This window comes from Calidris pugnax, unplaced genomic scaffold (genome assembly GCF_001431845.1).
Source record: "Calidris pugnax isolate Ruff unplaced genomic scaffold, ASM143184v1 scaffold18, whole genome shotgun sequence".
In the NCBI taxonomy this organism is placed as follows: domain Eukaryota; kingdom Metazoa; phylum Chordata; class Aves; order Charadriiformes; family Scolopacidae; genus Calidris; species Calidris pugnax.
Genome location: NW_015090812.1, coordinates 998,512 through 1,013,048, shown reverse-complemented (window position 1 = coordinate 1,013,048; position 14,537 = coordinate 998,512). Strand labels below are relative to the sequence as shown.

At 39.0% G+C, this 14,537-nt stretch overlaps 1 protein-coding gene across 1 annotated transcript in view; it reads left to right on the top strand.

Moving 5' to 3' along the window:
• INADL (InaD-like (Drosophila)) overlaps window positions 1-14,537 on the top strand; it is a 179,326-nt gene that overhangs the window by 16,685 nt on the left and 148,104 nt on the right. The window contains exons 9-14 of the mRNA XM_014939237.1: window positions 619-707; window positions 1,947-2,082; window positions 2,545-2,679; window positions 9,105-9,181; window positions 11,626-11,682; window positions 13,042-13,176. Coding sequence (XP_014794723.1) covers window positions 619-707; window positions 1,947-2,082; window positions 2,545-2,679; window positions 9,105-9,181; window positions 11,626-11,682; window positions 13,042-13,176 — 629 coding nt within the window. The remainder of the gene's footprint in view (window positions 1-618; window positions 708-1,946; window positions 2,083-2,544; window positions 2,680-9,104; window positions 9,182-11,625; window positions 11,683-13,041; window positions 13,177-14,537) is intronic.

The following is a 14,537-nucleotide window of genomic DNA, read 5'->3' as shown; positions in this document are numbered from 1 at the left end:
GTTTCAACTGATGATTGGGGTTTTCTACTGTTCTGTTTTGTTTTAATTTCCTTGTTCTAATTAGAAGTTAGAATTAATAGTCAAACATCAAACATGACAAAGGACAGCTTTTCTGATTTCCATGTTTCTCTTTTTTTTTTTTTTCTTTTTAAAGAAAAATCCTTTTTGATTAAGATTTAAAGTACTAAATTCTTCAGCTGTAAGATGATTGAAGTCCTGATCAAAGTACTTAAGCACATACTTTACTTTTAGCTTAGGTAGTCCTATTGAAATCAAATGCGGCATGGATTTAAGTGATTGTGGTTTAAAGCCTGGGTAAGCACAAGGATGAATCCATGGAGGAGGTGGCTTTTTCGGGGCCATTTTAGGGAAAAAATGTTGAGGTTTTGAGGTCAGTGTACAGGTGATTGTGCCGGTGCTGGTTTTTTCCAGTGGAGATCCTCAGTTGTTCTATGTCAAGCTGTGTGAGTGGTAATATGCAAGTGCTGGTGGTTTACAGAATCGTAACTTTGTGGACAGAAGTGTGTGAAAAAGGATGTAATTAAAAATCTTATTAAGAAAAGAAACAGGTTAATGTAGTGACTTGTTTCTCTTCCCCCCCCCCCTCCCTGCCAACAGAACCTTCAGGGATTTTCGTGAAAAATATAATACCTGGTAGTGCTGCTGACCACAATGGCCAAATTCATGTTAATGACAAAATTGTTGCTGTAAGTAAAATCATCTGCTTATATATTGTTGTAGAATTAATACTTCATTACACATCTCGGTGTTAAACGAACAATGGAGTCAAGACTTTCTAAAAATTAATTAAACCTCCTCCGCTTTATAGAGGGAATAATTTGGTAGTTTGTATTTGTTTAGGTAGATTTGTAACAGAAATGAGCTTTGCCTTGCTGTGGTTAAAACATTATTTTATATTCAGAGAAGTAGTAAATAGTAGTTAACTATGAAAGAGGCAAGCATTTGGATGAAAATGTTTCAGAGTGGAGAATCTTGGCTTTTGGCCTGAAGTAAAGTTGAGCAGCATTAGCTTCTATTTGAATTGAATGGAATTTGAGGATGGTTAAGATTTTGCAAGATGTGGCACACTGTTTATGGTCCTTAATGACTGTGTAGCATAGTGTGGATACAATCAAAATGGTAATAAGTCGCAATTTAGGTTTAAAAACCCAAGCTTTATGTGTAGAAAAATTAAAACCCATTGAATTACAGTGATTTGAATAATAGCCAATTTTGCATTCACAGTACAAGCAGGAATGAATTACACAGTCGCTTTGTTTTAAGAGATAATATTTATAGAGATATGATTTTAAATTACTTTTAAAATGTGTGCTGTGCCAGACCTTCCAAAGTCAGCTTTTCCTTTTGTGGGACCGAAAATGAATACAACCTTGTGCTTTTATCTGCAGCTTTGCAGGAGAAGCCCCTATTGATGCATGATCTAACAGTGAAGTGAACAGAGTATTTTGGGTGTAAATTAAAACATCCGAATTAATATAAGAATTGGGCTGTTCAGAATGGATTAGATGAACAGTTATGTGTATAGGCTTGTGTGGGGCATGTTAGAAATCCATGAGAAAACTAAGTGATAATGAGCTGAACAGTTCTAGGTTGACTAGTCTTGCTGGGAAGCTCCACCCACAATACTCCTCACGCTGGTTTTTGTAACCAAAAAAAATTCTAGGGGGAAATCAGTGCATACTTAGATTGGTAAATTCTGTTCTGTGGTTGCCCCATGAAGACAGAAGAAATTACTGTTATGTTTCCATTTAAAATGCATTTTGAAAATAATAACTAATTAGTGAAACATAACCGATTTACTGAGATTGTTTTGCAAATACTCCTGTCTTGGGTGAATAACCCTAAAATTTCTACACACAATAATGTGCATGCAGCCTAAGAATGTAATGTGGTTGCTATTATATGATACGGTTTTTTAATTTTAGGTCGATGGAGTTAATATACAGGACTATACCAACCAAGAAGTGGTAGAGGTGTTGCGTAACACGGGACAGACCGTACGCCTTACCTTGCTCAGAAGAAAAACTACTTTTACTATTTCAGAAAGAACTTCAGATAGAGGTAATCCTTTTTTTTTTTTTCTTTTTTTTTTTTTTTTTCTTTTTTTTTTTTTTTTTCTTTTTTTTTTTTTTTTTCTTTTTTTTTTTTTTTTTCTTTTTTTTTTTTTTTTTCTTTTTTTTTTTTTTTTTCTTTTTTTTTTTTTTTTTCTTTTTTTTTTTTTTTTTCTTTTTTTTTTTTTTTTTCCCCTTTTCAGCATCCAATTCTATTTTTCACTCAATTTACAGTTACCTAATTTAACAATTAGGACTAGATACCACATCATTCTCTGTTTTGTAAGGGCACACTGTAGAAAATGAGATACTTAAAGAGGAATGGAAAGAAACAGAAATGAGGGATTTGGGGAAATTGAATGCAAAACTTCTGTGCAGCCAAAAAAAAAGAAATAGTAGTTAATGAGGAGGTGTTACTACTTCATATATTTTGCAGCATATGATTTATTATTTTTTTAATGTGTTTTTGCAGTGCTGCCAACTGTTCCAACCTTTGTGTCCCCTGGAGCTGTAGTGGCTGAAACTAGTGTGGGCACTAAGAATGAGGAAAACCGAGAACAGAAGGATAATCTGAAAAATGAAAAGAAGCAGAGTCTACATAAGACAGGTAGAGAGAATATCTTACAGTTTCTCTTCTGAGTCTTTGGAATTGTCTGTTTTCAATACTGATGGGCTGTTGTGGCTTACTCCATCTTTAGCTTTTGCTCTGTAATGCTTTTTATTCAGGTCCCTTTGAAGTAAAGGTCTACCTGTTGGATCTATCAACTCTTCTACCCCACCCTGTCCCCAAAATGTAGCACTGTCCACAGCTTTGCTGAGAGGGCTATTGTGTCATCTGATGAAGATAGTGGATAATATTAGCCCCTGTAGCTATTGACCTTCCCTCATAACTGGCTGTCAAGCCATTGGTTAATGCTGTCTTTGATCCCAGTGGTCCATCTAGTTTTCCGCCTGTTCAGCAGTCATCAAACTGATGGTTCCTCAGTTTCCAAGTGAGAATGCTGATGTAAATAGTGTCAAAAGCTTTGGTAAAGTTGAGGTCTATTACACCCTTCATCCACATAGCTATCTTAGCAGGCAGATTGGCCAGTTATTTGGCAAATCTATATTAACTCTTCCTGATTTGCCTTTTTATCATTTACGTCTTCAGAAGTGGATTCCGTGGTGAAGTATCTCACTGTCTCTCCAGGGGCCAAAGGTGACACTGACTGGTCTGCAATTCTCTGGATCTTCCTCCTTGCATAAAGTTTGCCCTTTTCCAGTCACTAGTGATCCCCTTTGATTTCCATGTTTTGTTTTGGTGGGTTTTTTTTGTAATTATAGACAATGGAGGTGCAGCCCTTTCAGTATCTGGAATGAATCTCATAAGCTCTATAGAGCTCTATATGCCTCCAGCTCACCGATTCCTCTTTCTAGCCCTGGTCCTACTCTGATGACCTGAGATGTCCTGCCTTCAGTCTTCTCCTGAAAGAGAAGATTTTTTCATCCTCCCCTGCTGCCAGGGCCCCGACCCTGATTGCTAGGTCAGGAGACGGAACTCCTGGGAGTTCACATTTACTTCCTGCTCCAGTGTTACCTCAGTCATGTCTATCTTCTTGTCCCCAGAGGTCTTAGGCTCCTGCTTCTGCAGAGTCTTTTAAGAATACTCTGTTGGTTTCCTGTATGTCACCTCTGATGCCCATTTATTGCAGTTTCCTCTTTTGGCACTGCAGTAACTTCATCAGAACTCCCCTTCCGCACTCGGCTTGGCCTCTTACAACCTGTGACCTGAGCTGCACCATCCTCCCTTGGGAGTTTTGCCTGAGCTGGGCTTGCTCAAGGACCAGAGGTGGCTGCAGCAGCAGGGACAGGGGATCATGTCTTCTGACATGTCTCCATTTGTAGGTCATTTTCCACGCAAATGAGGCAGGTGCTGTTTCCATGAACATCTGGCTCACCTGTGTGCCACTTGCCACGTAATCCTGTGAGATTCCCCACTTGGGAATGAAATTCTTGCTTCCCATGAACCTCTCCATGCTTCCTGCTGCTTCCCAGACCCAACTCATTTCCCTGGTGGTACTAATGGTTGCTGTTGCGTACTGCTTCCTCCCATGCTGCTGCAGGAAACTAGAGTTTGGTCTCTAGATGTGCATTTTCTGGCTTATCCTGAGCTTACTGGTGTGACTGGAAATTGTTGACCACACACCTCTGCAGGCATATGAGAATCTCTGGTCTGACAAAGGTGTACTAGGCATAAAGACCCAATAGCTGGAATCAGAAGGTGGACAGGAGTTCAAATTAGATGTAAGTTTTTAACAGCCAAGGCAGATCACAAAGGCATGGATTGCTTTGGTTTTTAGCTGACTTCTGAATCAAGGTTGGAGGCCTTTCCAGAAGGCGAGCTTCAACTCCCCTACAGATTTCTGGGCTCTTCTACAGGAACTTCTGGGTGAATTTCTACAGCTTGTGTTAAAGTCAGCATAAATTATCCTTATGCCTTGTTGTTTCTAAGATATGTAGATGTAATAGAGGATTCTAAATTATGGCTGTCAATGAATAACAATTTTGCTGTGATTGTGGAAGATCTGTCAGTATTAAAGACAACCTGGAAACGAGAGAAATGTAGCAGTTCCTAATGTTCCATTCTGGTTTGCTTTTTTGTCCAAGCCTTGTAACCAGACATCCTTTGTTGTGACTTTTGCATATTCCCAGAAATAGGAAGCCAAAACAGAGGTGGCTGAGTAGCTGGGATGGGAGGTTATCAAAGCATTGTTTTAGCTGTAATGGAAAAGCAGATATTGATCTGTACTTACAGTGGTCCAATAACTTAAGGGCTTAGCAATAAGATGTATTTAGGGGCAGAAGAGCCAGATGGGCTTAGACTTGTTATGACTGAGGCTAAAAAAGGGCAACACGTGCTGTCCTGTCTCACTTACCCAGTCTTCTTTTTTTTTTTTTTCCTGTGGAACTTCCTATACATCAAGTATTTTCTTTTTCTGCTGAAGTGAACAGTGTCTCTGTGGTCAGGCCCTGACCACGGGTGATTGGGTTCTCCTGTGTCACAGGCCGCAGGGGTCTGCCCTGACGCACGGAGAGCTTTCTGAGGAATTTGTTACCCAATACCCAGCGCTGAGCAAACACGGTCTATCAATGCCAGGATCAGCTTGTGCTGGGAACCAAAATTGCTTTTACCCAGCTTCAAGTTAACAAAGTCTGTTGGGCTCGTGTGTTATCTAGATATGCCTTTGTGATCAGCTTGACTCAAACTCTACTTTTGAGCCCTTTTCACAGCAGGCCCAAACTGCTCTCATGCAGATCCACTGCATCTCCATATATATTCCAAAGCCCTTAGTTTCAAAAGGAGTTTGTAATCCATTTGTACGTATACGAGTGGCTCCCCTTCAATTCTAGCATTGTGCAAATCTCCTAATCCCCTTCCTTGGAGCTCTGTGGAGTGCACCTGGGGCTGGCAAGGGCTCCATTGCCCAGAATTCACAGCTGCTGGTTGGACCCATGTGGATTCCTTGCAGGGGCAGTGTGGTGTATCTGTGTAGCAAGTGTACTACCAGATTTTTCTATTCTCCCATGTGTCCACGCTCCTCTTACCCTGGAGAATACAGGGTAATGTTTTTTATTTTTGTCAGTTAGGTTGACGGTTGGACAAGATGATCTTTAAGGTCCCTTCCAACCTAGAAGATTCTGTGATTCTGTGATTCCGTGTGTGCAGTGTGTCTGGGGATACCAAAATTTGAACACTGAAGTTGGATACTGCCCTTGATACCATCCAGCATCTCTGGTCCTCCTTGGGTCAGCAGGATGATGGGCACGGCTTTCAAACTGAGTAAGGAATGAGGAGCATTTAATATAATGATAAGCAAGTATCATTGCTTGGTCTTAGTGAAAAACCACTTTAAGTTACAAGGCTCTGGGAAAGCTTTATACAACCCTAAAATGTCTATCTCCGTTAAGAAAGTTGAAACACTTAGTTGCAAATTTTACTCATACTGAAATAGGATGTATAAGGTTTCACCTTGGAATAGAATTTAACGGCCAAGTTTAAATTCCAAAGATAGGTGCTTATTTTGGACATGGTGATGGGCACTTCATTATAATGGTGCTAAAGTAAATACTGCTAATTTAAGGCTCTGACTAAACTCTGGAAATGCTCTTAGAAGTTTAATGTAAAAGGTATGTTTTATAAAATATGTATTACTTCCCTTTAAGCACAGTCGTGTGAAATTCTTATTAAACTGTGTTTCCTGGAGAGGCATTAAATAGTAATTCTGGCCAGGCAAAGCCGTGCTTAAGCAGTTCTGTTACAAAGGCAACGTGGTTTAGGATGCAATGTGCAGGAGGCCTGAAACTTTCTGCTCGCAGCCTAGAGGCAATTAACTTACCAGCTGCATCTGCAAGGCTGCAGACCGGGCAGAGCTGCTTTCTTTTGCCTCGCAGCAGTTCTCAAACCCCAAAGACGTGATGATGCTCATCAGGCACTTAAAGGCAGCCAGGGAAAACTACCCAATGGTAAGGCAGATAAAGGTAGGGCGTTAATGAAGTGCAGCAGAGCACACTGCACATCCTTGTATAGTAAATTTGTGAAACCAGGAGGAAATTGCAAGAAGAAAAGATCCCAATTTTGAAGATGCTGGCGATTTCAATCAGGAAGGATTCTTTGTGCAATACACTTGTGATTTATTCTTGATGCTTGCTAATGAGAAATAAAAAAAACTATATGGAAGTGCAGACAGAAGGACAGGCTAAATATATTAAAAGTTGTTGCTAATGAGAGCTGTCCCTTCATTTCTGAGGCCTTGCACATTATTGAAGATGTGGGACAGATCTCAGGTCATGAGAAATCCAGCTGGATGAGAGACTAGAAATAAACTTCCTATTAGCTGCCATGTGAAAAAGCTGTTTGGGGAAAAAAGGAGCATTTTAAGTGAAATGGGTGGATTGGAATTGAATATATTTAATCCAAATCCCCTCCAGCCAACATTTCCACAGTTATGAGGAAGTCACAGGCAAAGACTTCAAAGTCTGTTTGAAAGAAAGAAGGGGGGAAATGTCAAATGGAGATGTGCATCAGCACCTGCTCGGAACAACTCATAGATTTTGATAATGTGTTTTGGAAGTGACAAAAAAAATCTGTGTTCAGCCAACTGAACACAGCTTACAGTTACTGAACTGAACGTTGAGCTTGACCCTAAGATTCATTGCTCCTGGTGAACCTTAAAATCTATATTTGGCTGCAGAGGGGATTGCAGGTGCTTAGGTCCTCTGTGTTCATGCTGTAGCTTTGTAATAGCAGAAAAAGAGACTTAAGGAATTTCTGTCTCTATGTATTTCTCCAAATAGAAGGAGCAGGAAAATGCTTTGGTGTTTTGGTTTTGCTACAGTTGGGAAGTAAAGATAGCGATGAGCCTGTGCTTGGTAACACCAAGATGACTTCTTGGAAACTTCAATTATATTTCAATGGAGGAAAAAACCATTAAATCACAGCTGAGAATTTTGGGACAATTTTTCTTCCTTCTTTTTTTAAGGCGATAATTCATTTCAGAGAGAACTGTGGGCTCTATTTACAAACCCAAGCTTTTTTTTTTTTTTTTTTTTTTTTTTTTTTTTTCCTAGTGGGGTTTCTTTTTGGTGACAGAAAATAGTTATCTGAATTGCTGGAATCCTCGGATATCTGTATCTCCTTGAGCCTATAGGCTACAGAAGCTCGAAATATTTCTGAGTGAAATCTCAGTTGTTGGGCTCTGAGGAGTGTGGTTTCTCGGTGCAGATCAGACAGAACTTGCCTGTCTGGTGTGACAGAGAGCGAGCGGAAGAGACACAGCGATGCGTTATGTTGTTGTAAAAGTTAACTTAAATTTTTGCTTTTAATGAGCGGAAAACTTCAAAGTTATAAAATGATGTAATGAGGATTGTATTGCAGAGCTCACGTTTTATCTTTGCAGTCTGCAGAGGTGTTGAAAGCAGAGGCAGCCTGACATCCCATTTGTGTTGGCTTTTGCTAGTAGGTAGGCTCTGAGCTTCTACTTGGTGCCTTCAAAATTCCCCCCTTGAGGTGTTTTACTCGCTACTTTGTGTGCAAAATGCGAGGTTGTGATTTCCATGCTAAATTTAAGTAGGACACATCAGCAATACTAAGTGGTCTGTGCCTTGTCTAGACATCTGACAAACTATTACAGTCCTTCGCGGGGAAAAAAACCTCCAGTTTTGGGTAATTCAGAGCCCAGTTGCTGCTGCTGTAGCTGCTAGATGGAATTTGCTTTAGAACTTGATTCTTACCAGTTAAACATTGCTTGGCCTTGGAACTTTATATGTGCACTGAGCTTCTGGAGGAGGTCAAATGCAGGGCAGCCAGTCATTTTCTGCTGTCTAGCTCTGTCAAATTGTCTTACATGAATGTAATACTGCCTCGGTTGCATAAGTAAGAAAGCTGAAAAGATATAAATGTCAAGATAGCCAAGTTCCCACGGAAGACTGGTTTAGAACTGGAGCTTATATTAAAGCTCATGTTACTTACTGGCCTAATTAAACTGGACAAGCCTTTATACCTGCCAAATATATAAATAAAGTCTGTGAGTGCATTATGCTGATGCAGCCCCTCGATAACAGCAATATCTCGTCAGGTGTTTTACTTCGTGAGGGGGTTCATTTTGGTGGGAGATGATGCTTCCCTGGAGTGGCAAACGTTTTTATAGCAACAAATTATGAAGTCGTGTGAAATTTGTTTTGCAGCCTGGAAGAATGATTTATTTACAGCACTATAGGGTACAGAACTCGCATCTCATCAATGCAAGCATCACCTCTTCTGCTTCTCAGTTGAATAAATCACACGTTAGCAGTAGCTGACATTTTGCATTGTTTTCCTAAGAAAGACATTTTTGATTTGCACTGTTTGATAGACTCAGCTTAATGCACTTTCCTTTTTGGGATTATTCCCTGTAATCTTTTATTTACACTGAATTTTTATTGAAGTGTTTAGAAGTAAATGTACTTCTGAATGTACAATATGGTTGTAAATTTAATATTCGCTTTCCTATTTAGGAAAAGTCCCGCTCCCTCCAACACATGAGCTGAAATCCAAGTGGGAAAACCTGCTGGGACCTGAATACGAAGTTATGGTATGTTATCTTTCAATAAACTACATTCATGTGTGTCATTTCTTCAAATTACAGATCTGTGAGCTTAGCATTACAGGCTGTTTATAGAACAGTTTAGTGTTTGGAACAGATCAGTAACATCAAATCTTGATTCCCTTATCATCAAGGCTGAAATATAGAAGTGTTATAACGAGTTGTTGAGGGTTTTGGGGCTTTTTTCATTCTGTTTGTATAGATACTGTCTTTATACAGATACTAGACAGGAACAGTGATTTAAGAAAATCAACTGTCCTTTTAAATCTGCATCATAACAGCCACTTAAAATATGTGGCATTTTTATGATTTCATTTATGATCTATTTGTTTTATTGTGCACTGGGAAAAAAAAAAGGCTCAGGATAGAGCTCTTGTGTTTCACAAAGAATCTTACAGCTTTATTGGAAGAATGAAAGAATGATTTTCAAACGTGCTGGGAAAACAGGAAGTAATTCACGGTAGTGTAACTTTGTGGTGCCAGTGTCTATTAGATATTTCTTCACTTCATATTAAATAATTGCCAAGCAAAAGATTGTTTTGAGAAATCTTCCTAAGGAGTTGACTGAAATTGTAATTCACTGCTGCTGTTCAGTGCTGTGTTAGCCAGTGAGTACAGATAAAAGACTCCAGCCAGTCTTCCTTCCAAAGACTTAAAAAATTCTCACCACCACCAAGAAAATGCCCTGTTTGTCTTTGCAATGCTTGTCCAGTTGATTTAGAGACACTTATTTTTTTTTTTTACTTGGAGTAGCCATCGTTCCAGTCACTCACTGGAAGATTTAAAGTAGCTTTAAGAATTGCCTTGAGAAACTCACTTCTCTCCTTTCCATTAGCACTCCTTTAAGATCTGAAGTTCGTGTAAGATTATGTACGTGATGCAATAAATCTGTTTGGCTGCCCACTCCAGTTGCTTGGTATTCCCATCCTTACATTTCAAGAGTCTGATATTACTTCCCTTAGCACTATCAGCCTTCCCACAGAGGACGAAAACCTGCTGAGTTCGTGAAACCGTCTGTTTCCAATTCTTTTTTAGCTGCCACCAGGAAAATGTCAGGAGTGAAAATGTTAATGATGGGTCCTTTTAAATAATAGAAGGAGACTGTTGTGGCATCCCATTTTGAAAGTCATTTTTCAGTTCTTCCAGTTCTTGTCTTCTGTACCCACCTCCAGTCTTGCTTGGCTGCCCTCAATAACAACGTTGAGTTCGATTTCAGCACAATAGTGCAGTCCCTGTTTCATGCTGTCCTCACTCCTACAGTCAGCCCCCAGAAAGTCACCCTGAAGGTACCTAAACCTTTAAGTAGTCTCTCAGAAGTGTTACTCTTTGGAGGAAATAGCGGAGAAGGTTTGGTGTCACTCATGGCTTCGGTGCTGCTGATCCTTTGTGGTACCAATGGAAGGAGCTGAGATCCTACTGAAATAGGAGGCCCTGGAATCCATACAGGGATGTACGACCGCCTGGTGTTTGTTGCTGGGTACCGAAGCGTGAGCAGCCAAGCTGAGGAGTTATCACTCATGGATTCATTTAGTTACAACCGAATGGACGTGAAATGGATTCTGTCTGTCGGGGACAAGTACCCCAGGTTCTGGAAAACAAGCTGCTGGAAGCCCTGTTTATAATAAAGCCAAAAGAAAAAGCTGAGGCTTAGTATTGTTTCATAGATAGAAATTTCTAATTTCCTGCAAGGCTATGTATTTTCCAAATCTAATGAGTGTAGCAACCCTGCCAAACGTAATCAACCTCAGTGTCCCAAACTCCAACCCTGGCCCATAGATCACCACAGTTGTCATCTTATTACATTTAAAATCAGATGAAATAACCTTCTAATGTTACAGATAAGTATGTTAAGGATGAACATGACAACAAAGCTGGTGGTTTACATAGTTATTTTATTAATATAAAAAAAATGAAGATACACTGAAGGGATTTCTTGTCACTGTTTTAAATAATCCACTTTGCATTCGTATTTGGTAATTAAACTCATGTATTTCAAGCCATGGTAGAAACACGCTGCAGAAGACGGTGGTTTAGTCTAGATGTTAGATGGCTGTACTCTAGCCTGAAGTAAGAACTTAAGCTATCCTACTTTTCAAATTCTGATTGGCAAGTCAGTTTGGGTATTTGTGTCAAACATAATGGCATTTTGTGCTTATACAGGATTACTGAACTTGACTAAAATTGGCACTCGGGCTTCGGGAATAGGATAATATTGGAGTCTGCTAATAGTGCATAATCACCACATGCCTCGTTGTAAATGTTCTGTGTCTGAAAGATTTTTCTAACATTTGTTTAAAATTATTTTGCATCAGTGTGACTTTGTTTAAGTACAGTTTATTTTGCTCATCAGGTTTTTTTGCCAGAATTCATCATTGTGGTAAAGTGTTTATTGTCCTGCTATTAAAAAAAAAGTAATGATGTGCAATTTTTAGGTTGTGAATGTGGATATGCCCTTTACAGATGATTTGGAGCTCCAGAAGTACTCAAAGGTATGACTTATATGATGGTTTCCTTCATGGTATGTGTTGGCAGAATAATCCCAGTAAAGCATGACACAAGTCCAGATTTATGTGTTTCAGAAGCGTAGTGGCTTTGTGGCTCTATCTTACTTTTCCAAAAAAAAAGGCTGCCAAAATTCTGCATATCTTCTGGTCTGGTCCAATCCTTCTTGTAGCACAGGCGAATGAACCTTTTAACACGCATACCTCCTCAAACAAAAAAAAACCCCAACCTCACCCCAAACCATGCATAAAAGCCTCAAATTGTGGAGTACTTAATTGCATTTAAATTCAGTTGTTGAAAGACACTCTGGGAGGGAGCAGAGGTTGAAACTGGTGTGCAAGGTTACTGCCATGCAGAGTAGTTTAACAGAGTGATCCTGGCTTAGGGAGAGGGAGGTCCATTTAATCAAAATGGTTGGAGCTGAAATTAATTTCAGACTTTCAAGATATTTTCAAGATCTGGATGTTAATGTTGGGCAAAAGTAGTTTGTGGAGGTGAAGCATTTAAATTCTCGTGGGGGTGTCTCAGTGCCATAAACTCATGATCAGACATGGGTGTGAGGGAATGTCAAGGATCCATGGATTTCTTCTTGTACTTGGATATCCAGAATTAATTGGGAAACCAGAAGGACTGTCAGTGTTTCAACTTAAGTAATAAAAGGCCAGAAAATGGCCAAACTGAAGGTGCAGATACTGCTGATCATCTCTTCTCCCTGAGTTGCCGTGATTTCTGCTCTCTTGTCTGGGTAGTGTTTCAGTTTTATGCTACTCTTCATATTATTAGCAGACCTGAGACACTAATGGTTGGAGGCTCCCTAGAGAGAAATTCCAAATTAAGGAGGCCCACTGGGAAAAGGCTAAAATCAGTGATTTCACCTTGCAGAAACAACGATTTATTATTAGCTATTTGTAGAGGACTCTTCGTGGATATATTTCCTACCTCTAAGTAGCATAGGTCCCAAAGGAGCAAGACAGCTGGTCTTGTGATGAGTTTTTATGGTGATTGTGGAATTATTTTCAGTTTTGTTGAGAACTCACCTTTTGGGTAGGATAGACTTTAGCTGGTACTTTTCTCTGCATTTTTTTTTCAATATTTTTCAATATTTAAGAATACAGTTCAAATTGCCTTTTCCCCCAAAGGGCAGCTTGGTTGGTTTTATTTGTGCAAACAATTTATACAGAGAAATTATGGACACTTGTGCTGTGATGCAGATGATGTCAGTATAAAGACTTAATCATCTTACTGTGTGCTTAGTGTAATTTGGTGAGCTACTGAGTCCTAAAAGTGTTTATATTGTGGTAGATAAGGATATATATACATTTTCAGCTGTATTTATCTTTTGGCAGCTATCACCCATCCACACTTTGAGATTAGGAGTTGAGCTTGACACCTTTGATGGACATCATTATATATCATCAATTGCTTCAGATGGTCCAGCTGCAACACTTGGTCTTCTGCAACTGGAGGATGAACTTCTGGAGGTAAAAAATAAAACAACCTCTCCCCAAAAAATGAGAACTGATGTATTTCCTGTCTGCTTAACCTTCTTAAAAGTGCTTGTATTAAATTATAGTTTGGCTGCTGCGTGTGCGATAGTAGTGTTCAAGAGTTGGTTGTGGAACCAGTTAGAGCAGTGCTTGGGAAGTCACATATATTTTCTTCACTGTTTCATTCCTTCTTTATGGACAAAATGTCAAATTCTTGTGACCTCTTAGTGACTTCGTGGTTTGTTTTTTTTCTGAAATGTTTTAACATGAGTATCAAGAGTTATAAGGGCAGAGATAATATTTGTGTTGAATGTATTTGTATGTGTGGTCCTTTAGCTCAGTCTTTTGAGCAATTTGGCATTAGCTTTTGTGGTGGATAATCTTTCTTAATATTTGTCACTCCTAAAAAATTTACAACAGTCTCAGGAATAGTGGTTCCTGTTACGCATTATAGCTTGCTTGTTGAGTGTTGAAAGACATTTGTGTTTATAAGCTAGTACATCAGTTTGTTTAAATATGTATAAAGAAGTATTGGGGCAGCTTTGAAATCAGCAGAATCAGACCAGACTTACTTGCTCAGGAAAAATATTTTTTGATAGTATTTAAATAATACTTATTTGTCAATGTGTATTTATGTATATCTGTCAGTTTCTCAGCCTGCAAGTGAAAAGACGTTAATTTCCTGTTGAATACCTGCTCTTTGTGGAATATTTTGAATTTGAACCTTTTTTAGTGGATGCAAAGAACATTTAATTGACATCAGTGGGAGTTGAATTAGGCCTTCTGAAAGATTAATTTGTTAGGTGTATAGTGCTCTTGCTTTTACTTGTTGTTCACCCTTTAACATCAAAAATTCATATTGATATCACTAAGACCTAAAACATTTTCTTCACTTATTACTTAATGGAGGAAATCTTGATTCCTGAAGGAAGGGATTAATGGAATGCTGGAAGTGTTATTTAAATTCTTTGGCCACTAAACAAAAAAATGTATACGAACAGCAATAATGCAGTGCTGAAGATTAACTTAGGAAACTTTAATTGTATATATTTAACAGTTTTACTTATTACTGTGTACTTGCAATTAAGTTCTCAGATATGTCCAGAACTAGTGAGCGTAAATTTTTCTTCTACTCTGTAGCTGGAAAAAAAACCCCAACAAAATAAAAATGTGCTCCAGGGCTAAAGCTATATATGCCAGGTTTAGCCCAGAGTATGTTTTTGCAGCCAAGTTATAAATCCCCTTAAGTAGGGGTTTGCAATGGAAAAAGTGACAGCCCCATTCCCCAAACAAGCAGCTCTACCTGGGCCTGATACAGTTGGGATTAAAATGTGATCAGCGAGGAATTTTTTTTA